This window comes from Littorina saxatilis, linkage group LG1, assembly GCF_037325665.1.
Source record: "Littorina saxatilis isolate snail1 linkage group LG1, US_GU_Lsax_2.0, whole genome shotgun sequence".
Classification (NCBI taxonomy): domain Eukaryota; kingdom Metazoa; phylum Mollusca; class Gastropoda; order Littorinimorpha; family Littorinidae; genus Littorina; species Littorina saxatilis.
This window is the reverse complement of record NC_090245.1, coordinates 55,958,208-55,981,026: the sequence shown is the minus strand read 5'-3', so window position 1 is coordinate 55,981,026 and position 22,819 is coordinate 55,958,208. Positions and strand designations below refer to the sequence as shown.

General features: G+C 43.8%; 1 protein-coding gene and 1 long non-coding RNA gene across 2 annotated transcripts; both read right to left on the bottom strand.

Moving 5' to 3' along the window:
- Window positions 1-355: 355 nt before the first annotated feature.
- Window positions 356-7,063, bottom strand: LOC138979581 (GATA zinc finger domain-containing protein 14-like). Its single transcript, XM_070352326.1, has 6 exons — window positions 6,993-7,063; window positions 6,030-6,473; window positions 3,716-4,065; window positions 3,161-3,268; window positions 1,091-1,235; window positions 356-806 (listed from the first exon to the last, which is right to left on the bottom strand). The coding sequence occupies exons 1-6, from the start codon at window positions 7,061-7,063 to the stop codon at window positions 356-358; spliced, it is 1,569 nt and encodes a 522-aa protein (XP_070208427.1).
- A 2,777-nt stretch (window positions 7,064-9,840) lies between these two features.
- On the bottom strand, window positions 9,841-11,013 carry LOC138974531 (uncharacterized). Its single transcript, XR_011458413.1, has 2 exons — window positions 10,901-11,013; window positions 9,841-10,551 (listed from the first exon to the last, which is right to left on the bottom strand). It is a non-coding gene; the product is annotated as an uncharacterized lncRNA (long non-coding RNA).
- Between the last annotated feature and the right edge of the window lie 11,806 nt (window positions 11,014-22,819).

The window sequence follows — 22,819 nt, the reverse complement described above, 5'->3', positions numbered from 1 at the left end:
GGAGGAGACTCTGGAGCAGACAATGGAACAGACACTGGAGGAGACTCTGGGGCAGACATTGGAGCAGACATTGGAACAGACACGGGAGGAGACGTTGGAGCAGACACTGCGGGGGACACTGCACGTTTTCACAGATTCACTAACAATCTCTCTTTCTCTGTCCCTCACAGACACTGGAGCAGACATCGATGCAGACATTGGAGGAGACTCTGGAGCAGACATTGGAACAGACACTGTAGGAGACATTGGAGCAGACAATGCAGGAGACATTGGAGCAGACGCTGGAGGAGACATTGGCGCCGACACTAAAGCTAGCACACTGGAGGAGTTGTAAGTTTTTGCAGTTTCTGTTATCTTAATAGTTGTTCTTGTTGTCAATGTTAATGATAATGTTAATGTTAATGTTGTTGTTGTTGTGGTTGTTGTTTTTGTTGTTGTTGTTGTTGTTCTTGTTAATGTTAATATTGCTTCTGCTGCTGTTATTGTAGTTGTTGTTGTTGTTGTTGGCGTTGTTGTTGATGTTGTTGTTGATGTCGATGTTGTTTTTGTTGTTGGTGTTGGTGTTGTTTTTGTTGAGGTTGTTGCTGTTGCTTCTGCAGGTGTTCTTTTTCTTGGTGCGGTTGTGGTTTTGCTGCTGCTGCTCTGCATTTGCAGTGGTGTTGTTGTTGCTAACTTTGTGATTGTTGTTGATGCTGATGCTATTTTGGTGATTGTAATTGTTGCTGTTGCTATTGATGCTGATGTTGGTGTTGTTGCAGTTTGGAGAAACACTGGAGCAGACCTTGGAGGAGACACTGGAGGAGACACTGGAGGAGATACATTGGAGGAGACAAATTGGAGGAGACACACCGTCCGTCCGTCCGCCCGCTCGTCCGTGAGGCTAGCCATCCGTCCGCGCGTCCGTCCCCGCGTCCGTCCGCGCGTCCGCCCAGGAGACACGCTGGAGCAGACATTGGAGCAGACATTGGAACAGACGTTGGAGCAGACACTGCAGGGGACACTGCTCGTTTTTACAGATACACTAACAATCTCTGTTTCTCTGTCCCTCACAGACACTGGAGCAGACATCGATGCAGACACTGGAGCAGACATTGGAGGAGACTCTGGAGCAGACATTGGAGCAAACATTGGAGGAGACTCTGGAGCAGACAATGGAACAGACACTGGAGGATACTCTGGGGCAGACATTGGAGCAGACATTGGAACAGACACGGGAGGAGACGTTGGAGCAGACACTGCAGGGGACACTGCTCGTTTTCACAGATACACTAACAATCTCTCTTTCTCTGTCCCTCACAGACACTGGAGCAGACATCGATGCAGACATTGGAGCAGACATTGGAGGAGACTCTGGAGCAGACATTGGAACAGACACTGTAGGAGACATTGGAGCAGACAATGCAGGAGACATTGGAGCAGACGCTGGAGGAGATATTGGCGCCGACACTAAAGCTAGCACACTAGAGGAGTTGTAAGTTTTTGCAGTTTCTGTTATCTTAATAGTTGTTCTTGTTGTCAATGTTAATGTTAATGTTGTTGTTGTTGTTGTTGTTGTTAATGTTAATATTGCTTCTGCTGCTGTTGTTGCTGATGCTCTGATTGTAGTTGTTGTTGTTGATGTTGATGTTGTTTTTGTTGTTGGTGTTGTTTTTGTTGAGGTTGTTGCTGTTGCTTCTGCAGGTGTTCTTTCTCTTGGTGCGGTTGTGGTTTTGCTGCTGCTGCTCTGCATTTGCAGTGGTGTTGTTGTTGCTAACTTTGTGATTGTTGTTGATGCTGATGCTATTTTGGTGATTGTTATTGTTGCTGTTGCTATTGATGCTGATGTTGGTGTTGTTGCAGTTTGGAGAAACACTGGAGCAGACCTTGGAGGGGACACTGGAGGAGACACTGGAGGAGATACATTAGAGGAGACAAATTGGAGGAGACACACCGTCCGTCCGTCCGCCCGCTCGTCCGTGAGGCTAGCCATCCGTCCGCGCGTCCGTCCCCGCGTCCGTCCGCGCGTCCGCCCAGGAGACACGCTGGGGCAGACATTGGAGCAGACATTGGAACAGACACGGGAGGAGACGTTGGAGCAGACACTGCAGGGGACACTGCTCGTTTTTACAGATACACTAACAATCTCTGTTTCTCTGTCCCTCACAGACACTGGAGCAGACATTGGAGGAGACTCTGGAGCAGACATTGGAGCAGACATTGGAGGAGACTCTGGAGCAGACATGGGAGCAGACATTGGAGGAGACTCTGGAGCAGACATTGGAACAGACACTGGAGGAGACATTGGAGCAGACAATGGAGGAGACATTGGAGCAGACGCTAGAGGAGACATTAGCCGACACTAAAGCTAGAACACTGGAGGAGTTGTAAGTTTTTGCAGTTTCTGTTATCTTAATAGTTGTTCTTGTTGTCAATGTTAATGTTAAAGTTAAAGTTGTTGTTGTTGTTGTTAATGTTAGTGTTGCTTCTGCTGCTGTTGTTGCTGTTATTGTTGTTGGTGTTGTGAAGGTTGCTCCTGCTGTTGTTGCTCACACCCACACCGACACACTCTCTCTGTCTCTGTCTCTTTTTGTGTCTCTGTCCCTCTCTCTCTCTCTCTCTCTCTCTTTCTCTCTCTCTCTCTCTCTCTCTTTCTATCTTTCTGCTGCACACCGGTTCGACCGAAGCTAAGTGAAGAATAAACTCCTGTTGTGCAGCGGGTTAAAGTATTCCCTCATACCTCGGAGATATACCTTCAGTCGCTCGCAGCGACGTCACGTGACGGAAAGAATGTTATCACACCATTGAAATGACATTCTTTCCGTCCGCTATAGGCGACGAAATAGGTCAAATTTTGTTCACTTTTTAGTGGAAAATGCTTCGACGCCGGAGCGGGTACTGGACCCAGTGCCGTTCTAGTGCAAGTGCACTACAAAGGCACTGCCGATAAGCGACAGCATTTTCTTCCACCATCTAAAATGTCACGTGACGTCGCTGCGAGCGAGTGAAGATATATCTCCGAGGTATGAGGGAATACTTTATCCCGCTGCACAACAGGAGTTTATTTTTCACTTCTCTTCGGTCGTAGCGGTGTGTAATACCTCGGTGCTTTCTGCCTACACACACGTACATTCTCGTTTCGACAGATACACCAACTCTCTCTCTCTCTGTCTCAGTCTCTCACAGGCACACCAACACTCTTCTCTTTCTCTGTCTTTCCCAGACACTGGAGCAGACATGGATGCAGTCACCAGAGGAGACATTGGAAGAGACTCCTGCGCAGACATTGGGGCTGAAACACAGGAGCAGATGTACGTATTATTTAAATTGATGTTATTTTTTTGTTGTGAGTTGTGTTGTTGTTGTTGTTGTTGTTGTTGTTGGCTGTTGTTGTTGGCTGTTGTTTTGTTTTGTTTTGTTGACGCTGTTGTGTTGCTGTTGTTCCTACTGCTGTTTTTCACTTGGTGCTGTGGTGATGGTGCTGCTGTTCAAGTGTTTTGCTTTTGCTGATTTTGTGCGTGTAGTTGATGCTGATGCTGTTCTTGTAATTGTTGTTATTGCTTTTGTTAGTGGTTTGGATGTTGTTGTTGCTGTTGTTGATGATGCAATTTTTGTTGTTGTTTTTGTAGAGGTTCTTGCTGCTGGTCTTTCGGCTGTTCTTTTTCTTGGTGCTGTGTCGGTGGTGCTGATGTTAACTGTTGTTGTTGTTGTTTATTTGGTGTTCAACGTCGTGTTCAACCATTCAAGGTTATATCGCGACGGTTCTTGTTCTTGGACTTGTTCTTGGTGTTGTTGTTGTTGACGTAGTTGTTGTTGTTGTTCTTCTTCTTCTTGTTGTTGTTGAGGTTTTTGTTGTTGAGGTTGTTGCTGTTGCTTCTGCAGGTGTTCTTTCTCTTGGTGCGGTTGTGGTTTTGCTGCTGCTGCTCTGCATTTGCAGTGGTGTTGTTGTTGCTAACTTTGTGATTGTTGTTGATTCTGAAGCTATTTTGGTGATTGTTATTGTTGCTGTTGCTATTGATGCTGATGTTGGTGTTGTTGCAGTTTGGAGAAACACTGGAGCAGACCTTGGAGGAGACACTGGAGGAGACACTGGAGGAGATACATTGGAGGAGACAAATTGGAGGAGACACACCGTCCGTCCGTCCGCCAGCGCGTCCGTGAGGCTAGCCATCCGTCCGCGCGTCCGTCCCCGCGTCCGTCCGCGCGTCCGTCCAGGAGACACGCTGGAGCAGACATTGGAACAGACACGGGAGGAGACGTTGGAGCAGACACTGCAGGGGACACTGCTCGTTTTCACAGATACACTAACAATCTCTGTTTCTCTGTCCCTCACAGACACTGGAGCAGACATCGATGCAGACACTGGAGGAGACATTGGAGGAGACTCTGGAGCAGACATTGGAGCAGACTCTGGAGCAGACATTGGAACAGACACTGGAGGAGACATTGGATTGGAGGAGACTCTGGAGCAGACATTGGAACAGACACTGGAGGAGACATTGGAGCAGACCACGCAGGAGACATTGGAGCAAACGCTGGAGGCGACATTGGCGCCGACACTAAAGCTAGCACACTGGAGGAGTTGTAAGTTTTTGTTTATCCTAATAATAATAATAATAATAATAATGGAAACTTATCGAGCGCTTACCTAGAAGCTCTAAGCGCTTTACATTGACATTGCTATACACATGTACAAAACCAAAATACAGCATTAAGACACAACAAGTCGCGTAAGGCGAAAATACAACATTTAGTCAAGTAGCTGTCGAACTCACAGAATGAAACTGAACGCAATGCCATTTTTCAGCAAGACCGTATACTCGTAGCATCGTCAGTCCACCGTTCATGGCAAAGGCAGTGAAATTGACAAGAAGAGCGGGGTAGTAGTTGCGCTAAGAAGGATAGCACGCTTTTCTGTACCTCTCTTTGTTTTAACTTTCTGAGCGTGTTTTTAATCCAAACATATCATATCTATATGTTTTTGGAATCAGGAACCGACAAGGAAAAAGATGAAAGTGTTTTTAAATCGATTTTGACAATTTAATTTTGATAATAATTTTTATATATTTAATTTTCAGAGCTTGTTTTTAATCCAAATATAACATATTTATATGTTTTTGGAATCAGAATATGATGGAGAATAAGATGAACGTAAATTTGGATCGTTTTATAAATTTTTATTTTTTTTTACAATTTTCAGATTTTTAATGACCAAAGTCATTAATTAATTTTTAAGCTACCAAGCTGAAATGCAATACCGAAGTTCGGGCTTCGTCGAAGATTACTTGACCAAAATTTTAACCAATTTGGTTGAAAAATGAGGGCGTGACAGTGCCGCCTCAACTTTCACAAAAAGCCGGATATGACGTCATCAAAGACATTTATCAAAAACATGAAAAAAACGTATGGGGATTTCATACCTAGGAACTCTCATGTCAAATTTCCTAAAGATCGGTCCAGTAGTTTAGTCTGAATCGCTCTACACACACACACACACACACAGACACACGCACATACACCACGACCCTCGTCTCGATTCCCCCCTCGATGTTAAAACATTTAGTCATAACTTGACTAAATGTAAAAAGAACAGGAGTACAAAAGCAAATTCATCGTTTAAATCCATGCAGTCACAGACAAACACACGCGTGCGCACGCACATACGCGTGCGCATACACACACACATGCTATCACCACACACATGCACAGAGTACACACAGACACACGTTCACACACGCACACGCACACACACACACGCATACAGGCAGGCGCACACACATACATACAACACACACACATACACATGCACTCACACATGAATACTAATATACCTACACAATCTGCATACATGGCGTACACACAAAAAAGCCGCAGATATAATCACAAAACCAAGCTCGTTCTTATGCACATCCATTTATCTAACTAGATAATAGTTGTTGTTGTTGTCAATGTTAATGTTATTGTTAATGGTACTGTTGTTGTTGTTGTTGTTTTGTTTTGTTTTGTTTTGTTTTGTTGACGCTGTTGCTGTTGTTCCTGCTGCTGTTTTTCACTTGCTGCTGTGGTGATGGTGCTGCTGTTCAAGTGTTTTGCTTTTGCTGATTTTGTGCGTGTAGTTGATGCTGATGCTGTTCTTGTAATTGTTGTTATTGCTTTTGTTAGTGGTTTTGATTTTGTTGTTGTTGCTTTTGTTGATGATGCTATTTTTGTTGTTGTTTTTGAAGAGGTTCTTGCTGCTGGTCTTCCAGCTGTTTTTTCTTGGTGCTGTGTCGGTGGTGCTGATGATGATGTTGTTGTTGTTGTTCTTGTTCTTGGTGTTGTTGACGTAGTTGCTGTTGTTGTTGTTGTTGTTCTTCTTGTTGTTGAGGTTGTTTTTGTTGAGGCTGTTGCTTCTGCAGGTGTTCTTTCGATTGGTGCGGTTGTGGTTTTGCTGCTGCTGCTCTGCTGTTCCAGTTGTGTTGTTGTTGCTAACTTTGTGATTGTTGTTGATGCTGATGCTATTTTAGTGATTGTTATTATTGCTGTTGCTATTGATGCTGATGTTGGTGTTGTTGCAGTTTGGAGAAACACTGGAGCAGACCCTGGAGGAGACACATTGGAGGAGACAAATTGGAGGAGACACACCGTCCGTCCGTCCGTCTGTGCGTCCGTGAGGCTGGCCATCCGCTCGCGCGTCCGTCCCCGCGGCCGTCCGCGCGTCCGCCCAGGAGACAGCTGGAGCAGACATTGGAGCAGACATTGGAACAGACACTGATTATCAGTGCTAAGTACACGGAAGAATTGACACGTAACACGGTCACCCAACCGCAACGAACAGGGAGGGACGCAGTTTTGCGCCCAACAATCACCCCCACAATAACTCCGCCCACCAAGCCTAAGGGGTGTTGAGTGACACACACTTATCCCCTGATTACAAGAACCAGCCAACCCACGGGCGGGAATTGGTAAACGCCAATAAGAACTCAGATCAACTCTGACGAAACTATCTACTTAAACACGCAGAGTCAATTACTTGCCAGTGGGAACGCTCAGCCTCCACTATCACAGCTACTGTGATCATAACCCTCAGAATTTGTGAGGTACACATTATGTGACATACAACGAAAACCTCAATCACTGAGAGGTACTTCAACTCAATCTGACTCACATTAAGAGAGCAACAGCCCAACCAAGGGCAATATATACGGTCTTCTCATCACCGACGGACAAAACAGCCTTGACTACCGATCTCTACAATACGTTCACCTTCAGTGGGAACGCTCAGCCTCTACTATCAAAGCTACTGTGATCATAACCCTCAGAATTTGCGAGGTACACATACAACGAAATCCTCCACCACTGAGAGATACTTTAACTTAATCTGCCTCACATTAGGAGAGCAACAGCCCAACCAAGGGCAATATATACGATCTTCTCACCACCGACGGGCAAAACAGCCTTGATTACCGATCTCTACAATACGTTTACCCTCATTGGAAACGCTCAGCCTCTACCGTCTATCAAAGCTACTGTGATCATAACACTCAGATCTTGTGAGGTACACTACTGATAAATGATTATTTGTTTGTGGAGAAACAAAATAATGAGATGGTTTGAATGACCAACTACACCACTCCCCATAGGTACCTGTGCTATTAGTACACATAAAAATACGTAATAAACCCGTTAAAGGAACAGTGACATTTATAATCACTTAGCCTCATATTAGCCTCAATCACTGAGAGGACATTTGGGTAATCAACCACCAGTACATGCAAGTACATGTGTACACCCCAACAAAGGAAATGAATAATACTGAGTCATCTATAAATGATTATTCTCAATCGAGAAACAAGATGATGAGGATATGGGTTTAAATAGTTGTCCCCTGACGAGGCTACCTTTCAATTTCCCCCCAAAAAACTGTAAAATCACAATTTCAAAGAAGTTGTCCTAACACCTGTAAATCTTGCCGAAAAGTAACATCTTTGGGAGAGGTACTTAGGGATCTCTGAGCTGCCTACTGCATTTGCTGGGATTGGCAGACCCTTGATTTTTACCCCCAAGAACACAAACGGCAGATACCGCGTGTAACAAGACCAACACCTCTCAGTGTACACTACTAGCCTACACCCACAGGAATATCAATCAATCAATCAATGACGCTTATATCGCGCATATTCCGTGGGTACAGTTCTAGGCGCTCTGCAGTGATGCCGTGTGAGATGAAATTTTATACGGCCAGTAGATTGCAGCCATTTCGGCGCATATTTACCTTTCACGGCCTATTATTCCAAGTCACACGGGTATAGGTAGACAATTATTAACTGTGCCTAAGCAATTTTGCCAGGAAAGACCCTTTTGTCAATCGTGGGATCTTTAACGTGCACACCCAATGTAGTGTACACGGGGGGAGGGTTCGGACACCGAAGAGAGTCTGCACACAAAGTTGACTCTGAAATAAATTTCCGCCGAACCTGGGATCGAACTCACGCTGACAGCGGCCAACTGAATACAAATCCAGCGCGCTACCAACTGAGCTATATCCCCGCCCCAATAACAGCTCGATAACCCAGAACAACTGAAAAAGCACCTGGAGACACCCACAACCTCTCCCATACAACCTGTACATTTGTTGCTTTACAACACCATCACCTAGTACCTCTAAGTATTGAAGCACACTGCTAAAACAGCTGAACACGAACAGCTGATGCCTTGCGTAAGCAAGAACAACACATGTGTTTACCATTACAACAAAACGAACAAAGATAACTAAGACGACACCATCAACAAACAACAACAAAACAAGATGAGAAAGACCTAAGAAACGTATTACATCTTATAACTCAGTTTTCAAAATGTTCAGGGTTAGCAATGAATGATCAAAAGACAGAAGCAATGTGGCTTGGTATAAATAAATTTTCTGCTGACCGACCATGTAATATTATTTGGAAAAAACAAATCAAAATCTTAGGAATTCATTTCAACAACTCTGTCCCAGCCTCCAACATAGAAGAAAACTGGGAACCTAAACTACATAAAGTAAATTCATTAATAGCAACATGGTCGAAAAGAAACCTAAGTATAATGGGGAAAATTTGTATAGTCAAAACATTAATGTTGTCACAGTTTACTTACGCACTGCAATCTCTATGTGCCACAGAAAACTTCCTCAATAAGCTAAATTCATCTCTATTCCGATTTATCTGGAAGAAAAAATATTCAAACAAAAGAGCTTATGAAAAAGTTAATAGAAAAGTAATGTGCCAAGAGACAAATCTTGGAGGTCTGAAAATGATTAATGTCAAAGATGTACAAACATCATTTCTAATTTCATGGATTATGAGGCTGCTGGACGGAAGTAACGCAAAGTGGCAACAGATTCCATTAGCATCCTTTTTAAATCTGGGCGAACGCTTATGCTGTCTGCGCTCAAATGTGAGTGCAGAAAATTTTAAAGGACTAGGTGCCATAAAGCAATATTTCTGGAAACAAGCTTTTATCACCTGGCTAAACAATAAACACAAGATCAAAGAAATAAGCAGTAATGAACAGCAGATAAGTGTACGCAATCAAACCTTATGGAATAATACAAATATAAGGTACAGGAAGCAAACGCTATACATGAATGACTGGATAAAGGCTAAAATATGCGTTGTTAAAGATGTTTTTAACGATAACGACATGTGCTCTTTTGAGGAAATATGTGAACGAACTGGATATAAACAGTCTCGCCTATTTGAATATAATGCAATACAGACTGCCATTAAAGCTCTATTATTGCGTGATACGGGTCAGGCCCGTTCTGATCATATGCCATTTATACAATTATCTCCACGCCAAATTCGCCTAAAGATGTTAAATTATGAGATAAAGGAGCCAAGCTCAGCTGGATTTTGGTCGAACAAATTAAATATTACATTAGAAGATAAACACTGGAAATTAGCTAACGAATGCTCGACAGAAACCCGTCTTCGTCTATTGCATTGGAAAATTTTACACAATATATATCCCACCAATATTTTGCTACATAAGATGGGAATTCGTCAAACAAATCTTTGTCAGTATTGTAACGAAACCGACTTCATCGAGCACTTTTTTTGGCAGTGTAGAGCAGTGCAACCCATATGGCAGGAATGTCAAGGGTACATATTTAAATGTACAGGCAAAAATATAAAGTTAAGCTGCGAAGAGGCTCTTTTTGGGTATTTCACACGTGATATCCCCAGAGAGAAAACCTTCATAATTAATCACCTTATATTGATATCGAAAATGTGCATAAGCCAGTTTAAGTACGGAAATAAAAAAACTAACATGAAGATCTTATTTCAGAACCAAGCTCGACTTCGAAATTTCTAGTAAAATTGAACTGTGTATAAGAATATAGATAACTAGTAGTATTGTGCTGTTAATGTAAAGTTATTTATATATGCGCTGTATGATGCTGTGCTGAAAACTGGTACTGTAATTGGTAATTTGTAAATTCTCGCCTTGGTCTATCGAGCGTTGGATTAATTAACTTGTTATGTATTGTCCCGCTGAAAATGTATTATATAACAGAATTATGGGAACAACAACAACAACACACACACACACCTAAAGTGTGGATGGTTACCTAAGAGGCGACACTGGGTGCAGCGCCTTTCTAGTGCACTTGCACTACAACAGCACTGGGTGCAGTACTCGCTCCGGCATCAAAGAATTTTGCACTAAAAAATGCACAAAATTTGACCTATTTCGTCGCCTATAGAGGACGGAAAGAATGTCATTTTGAACATTGTTATGACATTCTTTCCGTCAAAAAAGTCAATTTAACGGTGTTAAATGAAGCGACCATCCACACAATTAGGTTGCCATCCAGAGTTTAGGTTGCCATCCACGTGTGGATGGTTGCCTTATGGTGATTTAGGCAACCAAACGTGTGGAAACGGGGGTACACACACACACACGCACACACACACACACACACACACACACACACACACACACACACGCACATACACGCAAACATTAGTTAAATTGTTGTTGAATTAAAAAGTAATTTAATGGAAATGTAACCTGTAATGAAAACAAAATTAAAATTTCATTAAAAAAAAAGACCAATGAAGAAGGATATGCTCACCGCCCAAAAAAAAAACAAAAAAAACCAAAAAAAGACGAAAGAGGCAAAAAAGATGGGTTGAAGCAGCCTTGCATGACACTGAGGTCAAAAAAAAAAAAAAAAAAAAAACAACAGTCACGAAAATCACGGAGAGAATAAATAAAGCTACGAAAAAACATAAGTGTTACACTAACAAACGGTGAAGCTAAAAACAACCCAACTGATCAATAGTTCTGATAACACGAATGAATCGACACGCAACACGGTCACTCAGCCGCAACGGAGAGGGAGGGACGTAGTTTCGCGCCCAAGTGTTTGCTTCGAATTAGGGAAAATGATACAACTCTACAATTAATCCCCAGTTATCAAATCCCCAGTTATCAACAACAACTTGACACGAGCCAAACAATTCGTGATCAACTTGTCAAATGTGCAACTCTCGAATGGACAATATCTGGGCTTAGCAAAAGGCCTCAAATTCATACCAACGCCAAAAACCAACAAACCAACCATGAGAAAACAAATATCTGCAGATTTCTACAAACTTGCACGAAACATTCGATGCAAATTTCACTTCCGTGAAAACACCTCCAACACGGAAATACCTCCGTTCTACACAAAATCCAATTGGAACCCCCCACTAGGCAACAAAGTCATCGAAGAGTACATCTTCAATACCAGAATGGAACTATACAATCTCTCTTTAAAGAAACTACAATCCAACCTCTCTGAAGATGAAAGGAAAGCCCCCAAGGAGCTATCTGACAATCAAGACATAGTCATACATAAAGCTGACAAACACAACACAATCGTGATCTTGAACAAAACTACCTGCGACGAGGAAGGACAATTCCATCTTTCAGGGGTACACTACAAAACCATCCCCCCACCTGATCAACTGGCACTGATCAACCAAATGATGACAATCATAACACATCTAAAGGTTAACCCAACAAATTGACAAACCAACATACAATTTCCTGTACCAAACCAAAAATACAAAAAAAAATGGGCAAACTGTACTTTCTCCCTAAAGTACACAAATTCTCCAAAGAAGAAATTTGCAACCTACAAACAAACGGAGTCCAGGATACTAGAATTTCAGGCAGACCTATCATTTCCCAGTGTGACACCCCCTCCCAATACGTGGGAAAATGAATCGATTTCTTCCTACTACCTACAGTAAAAAGACAACCTACCTACATCAGAGACACATTGGATTTTATCCAGCAAATTGAACAACTCACTCTTCCCCCCAATGTGCTCATTTGTACATTTGACATCACTAGCATGTACACCAACATGACAGCGGTTGAACTCTTAAGAGCTGTGGACGAAGCTTTGCCCACCACCCTGTGTATCCCACCACTACCACATATCCACAAATCACACATCGTGTCACTTCTTGAGCTCATCTTGATAAACAACAACTTTGTGTTTGACAACCAACACTACAACCAGTGCATTGGGGCCGCCATGGGAATGACATCATCCCCAGAAATATGCGATATACGCATGTTTCAACTCATGATTGAAATCCTCGACAAATATGCCTACAAAGACACAATTCTCTGGCACGGACGCTACAGAGAAGACGGCATCTTGTTCTTTAATGCTGACCAAAACCAAATACATCAGCTGTTTGATATTGCCAACGCCCACCATCCATTACTCAAGTTCACAAATTCAATTTCCTCATAAAGTGTTTGCTTCGAATTAGGGAAAATGATACAACTCTACAATTAATCCCCAGTTATCAAATCCTCAGAGATGGGAAACATCTGTCTCCACTATGACACCGCAAATAGAACGGTCTCCAGCAACAGACGCTGAAACGATACAGCTAATCCTTCCAGTGCCAGGGCATTTCCGGCACACACCTAAACTATGTGCCTCTAACCAGACTAAGAGGTTACAATTCACACTATTCCCCAAATATCAACCCGAACAGACGGGACACATCCGTTTCAACTATGACGCCACAGCAAGAAGGGTATCAAGTCACAGACGCCGATACGCTACAGCTAATCCCTCCAGCACTAGGTATTTCCGGCATTTGCCATCCCTCAAACCCAATCAAGGGACGGGGAAAGGAGACGAAGAGACTGGGGCCTGGAGACGAAGAGACTGGGGCCTGCACATTCCTTAGCCTCTCCCCCAACTGTTATATGTACACATTGGCACTAATTAAAACCTCCAACTGAGCACACATACCCAATCTCGACGTTTTGCTCATCCCCTCACATTCCCGTATCAAAAGGACACGCGATACCACCCCACTATCCGTGGTCAAAGTGCACTTGTCACTATACGCAGGGGCGGATCAGTTGCTTTGTAAGGGGGGGGGGGGGGGCACTTTGAATCGAAAGTGAATGTGATGGGCGCCAAGCGCCCGAATTTGCTACGGGGGTCCGGGGGCATGCCCCCCCGGAAAAAAATTTTGCCCAAAGAAGCAAAATGGTGCCATCTGGTACCATTTGAACTTAGAAATGGTCATAGAATCAGCATAGAAAAATCTTTTTTTTCTTCTATTTTTTTTCGGGGGGGGGGGCACGTGCCCCCCGGGCCCCCCCCCCTCCCCTCGTCCGCCCCTGATACGGCTCTCTCCCAAATCATGGGCAGACACTCCAAAACACAACTCCGCATCCAAAGGAGGAAACAAACCAGACTGTCTAATGAGAAAGAAAAGAAGATCAACAACAACTTGACACGAGCCAAACAATTCGTGATCAACTTGTCAAATGTGCAACTCTCGAATGGACAATATCTGGGCTTAGCAAAAGGCCTCAAATTCATACCAACGCCAAAAACCAACAAACCAACCATGAGAAAACAAATATCTGCAGATTTCTACAAACTTGCACGAAACATTCGATGCAAATTTCACTTCCGTGAAAACACCTCCAACACGGAAATACCTCCGTTCTACACAAAATCCAATTGGAACCCCCCACTAGGCAACAAAGTCATCGAAGAGTACATCTTCAATACCAGAATGGAACTATACAATCTCTCTTTAAAGAAACTACAATCCAACCTCTCTGAAGATGAAAGGAAAGCCCCCAAGGAGCTATCTGACAATCAAGACATAGTCATACGTAAAGCTGACAAAAACAACACAATCGTGATCTTGAACAAAACTACCTACAACGAGGAAGGACAATTCCATCTTTCAGGGGTACACTACAAAACCATCCCCCGACCTGATCAACTGGCACTGATCAACCAAATGATGACAATCATAACACATCTAAAGGTTAACCCAACAAATTGACAAACCAACATACAATTTCCTGTGCCAAACCAAATATTCAAAAAAAAAAATGGGCAAACTGTACTTTCTCCCTAAAGTACACAAATTCTCCAAAGAAGAAATTTGCAACCTACAAACAAACGGAGTCCAGGATACTAGAATTTCAGGCAGACCTATCATTTCCCAGTGTGACACCCCCTCCCAATACGTGGGAAAATGAATCGATTTCTTCCTACTACCTACAGTAAAAAGACAACCTACCTACATCAGAGACACATTGGATTTTATCCAGCAAATTGAACAACTCACTCTTCCCCCCAATGTGCTCATTTGTACATTTGACATCACTAGCATGTACACCAACATGACAGCGGTTGAACTCTTAAGAGCTGTGGACGAAGCTTTGCCCACCACCCTGTGTATCCCACCACTACCACATATCCACAAATCACACATCGTGTCACTTCTTGAGCTCATCTTGATAAACAACAACTTTGTGTTTGACAACCAACACTACAACCAGTGCATTGGGGCCGCCATGGGAATGACATCATCCCCAGAAATATGCGATATACGCATGTTTCAACTCATGATTGAAATCCTCGACAAATATACCTACAAAGACACAATTCTCTGGCACGGACGCTACAGAGAAGACGGCATCTTGTTCTTTAATGCTGACCAAAACCAAATACATCAGCTGTTTGATATTGCCAACGCCCATCATCCATTACTCAAGTTCACAAACAACATCTCTGACTCAGAGGCGACGTTTCTTGACACCACCTTCTACAAGGGTAACAGATTCTTGTCCAACAAAATATTGGACTTGTAAACACACAGGAAATCGACTGAAACATTTCAGTATCTCCATCGGGAATCGGCCCACCCTCCCAGTATCTTTTAAAGGACTTGTGAAAGGTGAATTGATCAGATACATTCGCACCAACAACAACATAACCACACAGAACAAGGAAACTGATTTATTCCTTTCAAAACTTCTTGAGAGAGAATATATACCGGACGAACTGGAGTTAATCAAACGGGAAGTCTTGAACATACCAAGAAACACACTTCTAAAACAAAAGAGACCATCCCACCAAAAACAAAGCTCCACCACTCCTCATGGTCTCAACCTACAACCCTAGACTGAGACACCTTAAAAAGAAACTCTTGAAACACTGGAAGCTGATTCTACAAGACACAGAATGTTCCGGCTTGTTTCCTAAACCTCCCCTCGTTGCCTATGCAAGACACAGGAACTTGAAATATCATCTTGTTAAAACCTCTTAACAGGTCAAGTGACAAAACAACCCCTGCCTTGCTTACACAAGGTAATGAAAACAATACAACGCCAGGAACTTTCGCTTATTCAAAACGACATACCCCCCTGACATAACAACAGTCACGGAAATCACGGAGAGAATAAATAAAGCTACGAAAAAACATAAGTGTTACACCAACAAACGGTGAAGCTAAAAACAATCCAACAGTTTTTGACTGATCAATAGTGCTGATAACATGAATGAATCGACACGCAACACGGTCACTCAGCCGCAACGGAGAGGGAGGGACGCAGTTTTTGCGCCCAACAATCACCCCCATGGCAACTCCGCCCACCACGCCAAAAGGGCCCCACTACACGTATCAAAGACGCTACGCCCAGCCACCGGAGGACCTCAAAACAGGCCCTGCAACCTTCAGTGGCCTCGGTTTGGGAAGAAATAAGCAGATCAAACATGTCGTTGGGGAAGTCCTGCTCATTCGCCCATTACCCCAAAACAAATGGCTGATAGGCTGCTACGGCTCAAAACAACAACAACAGCTCGCAAACATGAAAAATCTAAACGGCATTCCAATTAAATGTTCCATCCCCGTCCCAACGACAGAAGGAGTGATCAAAGGTGTTGATCGGTCACACACCAACGATGACATGGTACACATGGAGTTCGTCTCCGTCACAGCTGATGGGGGTCAGGCTGGGTTGGTAAAGGTTGCCCGGCGCCTTACCAACAAGGATGGCTCCTCTTCATCGGCAGTAAGGCTGACCTTCCTGACGGCCGTGTTGCCTGACACAGTCCGCCTCGAGAACCAGGAGTTCCGCGTCACTCCTTTTGTGGCTCCTGTGAGGCGCTGTGTCAAGTGCAACCGGTTCGGGCATTCGAAAGAACAGTGCCGATCCAAAGCCCACGTCTGTCCCAGATGTGGGTCTAAGGACGGCCACCCTGTCAGCTCTTGTACTAACCCCAAACACTGCATTAACTGTCTCGGGGATCACTCGGCGGCATACCTAGGGTGCCCCGAGTACAAACTCAGACAACGGGCAAACAAAATCAGGGCATGCTCTTACATCCCTTTCTCAGAAGCTTTGAGAAGAGCCAAAAACGAACTTCACACAGAAAATGAAACTAAACTGATGGCCAAGCATGCCGAAACTGACCTTCCTATGGTACATGATGACTTTTACAGAAGAGAAGAGTCCCTCAAACCCACATTTGCATCCATTGCAAACCCCAAATCACTAGGGGAAGCAGTGAACAAACAGGATTCTCATCCACGACCAGCTCCTAGACGTCGCCTTTCATATAAATCCACTGTTACCACCAAACAAACACAGGCTCTACCTGACAAACAGCCGCAGGCTCTCCACAAAAAAATCACCAAAGACAAAGCAGAACTCATAAAACAAAAGGCGCGCCTTACAGCCGCAAAACACAAACTAGCCCAAAAGCAAGAAGATGAAATTGCACAGAAGGTGATGACAAAAATTGAAGCCAGCATTGGCCAGCAAATCTCCCTGGCCATTGAACAGGACAAAATGAAAAGAAACCAAGCAGAGCTGGAACTGGCCACTCTTGCTATGGAAAAAATCCGCACTAGACCGGCAAGTCCTGAAAGAGAAGACCAGGGGCTGCATTGTTTTCTGGGGCAAATAATGACTGTAATTGTCGATGCCCAGTTCAAACAAAACCCCGGTTACCTCCTGGAATGCATGTCCAAGGTATACAAAAACCTAACCGGCAAGAATGTGACTCTTAAACAACCAAGCCCCGCTCTCCTCACACTCACCACATTAGGTGTCAGAGATCTTACAGAGACTGAAATAATTGGCCTTGGCAAGGCAATGCAACATTTATAATGGATATGTTTCAAGTGAAAACACAGACATACATGTCTCTTGTGATTCTTCTGTTACTTGTTTTCCCCATGGCTAACTCAACGAGTAGAGCAGCACAACATCCACATTCTCCAAAACTAAAAAGGAACTTAAGCATTTTACAATGGAACTGCAGAAGTATAAATACCACCCTTAATTACCTCACACAGTTCTTAAGTGTCAGACAACCAGATATTCTAGCCCTACAGTCCTTAACTGTCCCAAAATATAAACTCCCTCAAATAGATGGGTATTATTACCCACCAGTTATAGACCCAGATGTGAAAAGAAATAAAACAGATGTAGCAATCTATATTAAACTAGATATTCACTATCAACAGACCATGTCTCCCGCACCCACCGTTGGTGTTCATGGCTCAACATGCTCAATTGAGATCACGATGGAGGGGAGCGGCAAGGCAAACATTGTTAATGTATATTACCCCACGGGTTGTCGAGAAGAATACACAAAATGGATCAGGGACCTCCAAAGTGAGACACACAGCTGGGTAGTACTTGGAGATTTCAATGACCATCACGCACTTTGGGATGACAAACTCAAGAACAACAACACACACAGTCATTTGGCAGACCATATAATAGACTCAGACATGGTTGTGTTAAATGACGGTACACCAACTAGAATTCCTGATAATAACAAACAATCAGCCACAGCTATAGATTTAACTCTTGTCAGTACAAAACTAGCAAGTAGAGCTGACTGGACGATCATTCCCGACACACTTCACTCGGACCACAGGCCAATTCTACTCACACTACATAACATAAACCCCGGTCTCGCAGTTTTTGACTGATCAATAGTGCTGATAACATGAATGAATCGACACGCAACACGGTCACTCAGCCGCAACGGAGAGGGAGGGACGCAGTTTTTGCGCCCAACAATCACCCCCATGGCAACTCCGCCCACCACGCCAAAAGGGCCCCACTACACGTATCAAAGACGCTACGCCCAGCCACCGGAGGACCTCAAAACAGGCCCTGCAACCTTCAGTGGCCTCGGTTTGGGAAGAAATAAGCAGATCAAACATGTCGTTGGGGAAGTCCTGCTCATTCGCCCATTACCCCAAAACAAATGGCTGATAGGCTACTACGGCTCAAAACAACAACAACAGCTCGCAAACATGAAAAATCTAAACGGCATTCCAATTAAATGTTCCATCCCCGTCCCAACGACAGAAGGAGTGATCAAAGGTGTTGATCGGTCACACACCAACGATGACATGGTACACATGGAGTTCGTCTCCGTCACAGCTGATGGGGGTCAGGCTGGGTTGGTAAAGGTTGCCCGGCGCCTTACCAACAAGGATGGCTCCTCTTCATCGGCAGTAAGGCTGACCTTCCTGACGGCCGTGTTGCCTGACACAGTCCGCCTCGAGAACCAGGAGTTCCGCGTCACTCCGTCACAGCTGATGGGGGTCAGGCTGGGTTGGTAAAGGTTGCCCGGCGCCTTACCAACAAGGATGGCTCCTCTTCATCGGCAGTAAGGCTGACCTTCCTGACGGCCGTGTTGCCTGACACAGTCCGCCTCGAGAACCAGGAGTTCCGCGTCACTCCTTTTGTGGCTCCTGTGAGGCGCTGTGTCAAGTGCAACCGGTTCGGGCATTCGAAAGAACAGTGCCGATCCAAAGCCCACGTCTGTCCCAGATGTGGGTCTAAGGACGGCCACCCTGTCAGCTCTTGTACTAACCCCAAACACTGCATTAACTGTCTCGGGGATCACTCGGCGGCATACCTAGGGTGCCCCGAGTACAAACTCAGACAACGGGCAAACAAAATCAGGGCATGCTCTTACATCCCTTTCTCAGAAGCTTTGAGAAGAGCCAAAAACGAACTTCACACAGAAAATGAAACTAAACTGATGGCCAAGCATGCCGAAACTGACCTTCCTATGGTACATGATGACTTTTACAGAAGAGAAGAGTCCCTCAAACCCACATTTGCATCCATTGCAAACCCCAAATCACTAGGGGAAGCAGTGAACAAACAGGATTCTCATCCACGACCAGCTCCTAGACGTCGCCTTTCATATAAATCCACTGTTACCACCAAACAAACACAGGCTCTACCTGACAAACAGCCGCAGGCTCTCCACAAAAAAATCACCAAAGACAAAGCAGAACTCATAAAACAAAAGGCGCGCCTTACAGCCGCAAAACACAAACTAGCCCAAAAGCAAGAAGATGAAATTGCACAGAAGGTGATGACAAAAATTGAAGCCAGCATTGGCCAGCAAATCTCCCTGGCCATTGAACAGGACAAAATGAAAAGAAACCAAGCAGAGCTGGAACTGGCCACTCTTGCTATGGAAAAAATCCGCACTAGACCGGCAAGTCCTGAAAGAGAAGACCAGGGGCTGCATTGTTTTCTGGGGCAAATAATGACTGTAATTGTCGATGCCCAGTTCAAACAAAACCCCGGTTACCTCCTGGAATGCATGTCCAAGGTATACAAAAACCTAACCGGCAAGAATGTGACTCTTAAACAACCAAGCCCCGCTCTCCTCACACTCACCACATTAGGTGTCAGAGATCTTACAGAGACTGAAATAATTGGCCTTGGCAAGGCAATGCAACATTTATAATGGATATGTTTCAAGTGAAAACACAGACATACATGTCTCTTGTGATTCTTCTGTTACTTGTTTTCCCCATGGCTAACTCAACGAGTAGAGCAGCACAACATCCACATTCTCCAAAACTAAAAAGGAACTTAAGCATTTTACAATGGAACTGCAGAAGTATAAATACCACCCTTAATTACCTCACACAGTTCTTAAGTGTCAGACAACCAGATATTCTAGCCCTACAGTCCTTAACTGTCCCAAAATATAAACTCCCTCAAATAGATGGGTATTATTACCCACCAGTTATAGACCCAGATGTGAAAAGAAATAAAACAGATGTAGCAATCTATATTAAACTAGATATTCACTATCAACAGACCATGTCTCCCGCACCCACCGTTGGTGTTCATGGCTCAACATGCTCAATTGAGATCACGATGGAGGGGAGCGGCAAGGCAAACATTGTTAATGTATATTACCCCACGGGTTGTCGAGAAGAATACACAAAATGGATCAGGGACCTCCAAAGTGAGACACACAGCTGGGTAGTACTTGGAGATTTCAATGACCATCACGCACTTTGGGATGACAAACTCAAGAACAACAACACACACAGTCATTTGGCAGACCATATAATAGACTCAGACATGGTTGTGTTAAATGACGGTACACCAACTAGAATTCCTGATAATAACAAACAATCAGCCACAGCTATAGATTTAACTCTTGTCAGTACAAAACTAGCAAGTAGAGCTGACTGGACGATCATTCCCGACACACTTCACTCGGACCACAGGCCAATTCTACTCACACTACATAACATAAACCCCGGTCTCGCAGAGGACACAAGCCTTCCCAAATTCAATTATAAAATAGCCAACTGGTCGGTCTTCAGACAAGAATGTTCTACTTGCGACATAACCAAGATAGAATCAGAAAGCATAGACACATTTTATGAAAACATTAGAGAATTCATCATATCAAAAGCTAATGTAACAATCCCAACAAACACCACCAACAGAAATAAAAGAAAGACAGCACCAAACCCCTGGTGGAATGATGACTGTGAACAGGCCAAAAATGCAAGAAACAGAGCCACATCAGACCTCTTGAAGAATGAAACAGATGCAAATCAAGAGGTAATGAGAGAAGCAAAAAGTCACATGTCCCACACAGTCGCTAAAGCCAAGAGAGATTATTGGGAACAGTTTGTAAAGGATGAAGTAAATAACCCAGAGGATACTGGAAAAATTTGGAAAAAGATAACTAAAATCAAACACAGGTATAAACTCCCGGAAAAACCTTTGATAGTTGACAATAAACTCACCACAAACAACCTTGAAAAGGCTGAGCTTTTGGCAGCAACTTTTGCCAGGGCCAGTCAGACCGAACACCTTGAAGCAGACAGACGGGAATACAGAGAAGAACACCAAAAGACTTACACTCACCCAGCTGAAGATAACACCCTACCAATAAACCATCCTCTAACCAAAAAGGAGCTAAAGAAAGCAATAAAAAGCATAAAGACAGGAAACAAGTCCACTGGCAAAGATCCAATCTCATATAAAATGATACAACATTTCCCTGACTGCCTCCTTGACATACTGCTTAAGTTTTTCCAATCCTGTTATGAAAGCAACACAATTCCCAAGGCGTGGAAAGAAGCGCTGGTGATAGCAATTCCAAAAGACGGAAAACCAAAGCAGTTAGCATCTAGTTACAGGCCCATATCTCTCACGCCCCATATTGGCAAAATCTATGAACGAATCATCAAGAATAGGCTGGAACACTACTTAGAGAAACATGGCATCATCCCCACGTGCCAGGCCGGCTTCAGAAAGTCCAGGTCCTGTACAGATAACATTGTTAAACTAGCTGCCCACATTAAAAAAAACTCGAGCAAGATTAAGAAACAAAACCATGTTTGCCACCTTCTTTGACATTAAACGCGCCTACGATTCAGTCTGGCACACCAAACTATTGGAAAAACTGAAAAACATTGGTATATCAGGAAGACTGTACAATTTCGTGAAGGAATTTATCAACGAAAGGACGTTAGAAGTCCGAGTAGGCAGAGATGTATCCACAGCACACAAAGTTAACATGGGAGTCCCTCAGGGCAGTGTCATTGCCCCGACATTGTTCAGCATCATGCTGTATGACATCCACAGAGCCGGGACGAATGGAACAGTGATTTCACTGTATGCAGACGACCTGGCTCTGTGGTCAAATCACAAACCAAGGGAAACTCAACACAAAACTAACTTAAAGAGATATCAAAACGCAGTAGACAAAATAATCCATTATTTGCACACAAACGGCTTTGAAATCGCCGCCGAAAAGACAACATTCATGGTTGTCACCAGAAAGAAGCTACACGAAAAATCCACAATTATCGTCAACAATACACCCCTGGAGTCTAAAAAACAAGTCAAATTCCTTGGCGTTACCTTCACCCCGAACCTAACATGGGGACCACACATCAAAAACCTTGTCGGCAAAGCCAAGAAAGCACTAAGTCTCCTCAAAGTATTAAAACGAGAGACCTGGGCCTCAAATAAAGACAGCCTGCTTCACGTTACGAAAGCCATTATAAGATCCCGTTTAACATATGGTCAAGAAGCATTTTTTGCTGCATCAAAATCGAATCTAAAACTATTGGAAAGAGCCGAAATGGCTGCCCTCAAAATCATCTTTGATCTCCCAAAACACTCCATAAACAAACTAGTGTATCAAGAGGCTGGCTGGCTGCCCCTCGAGGAAGAA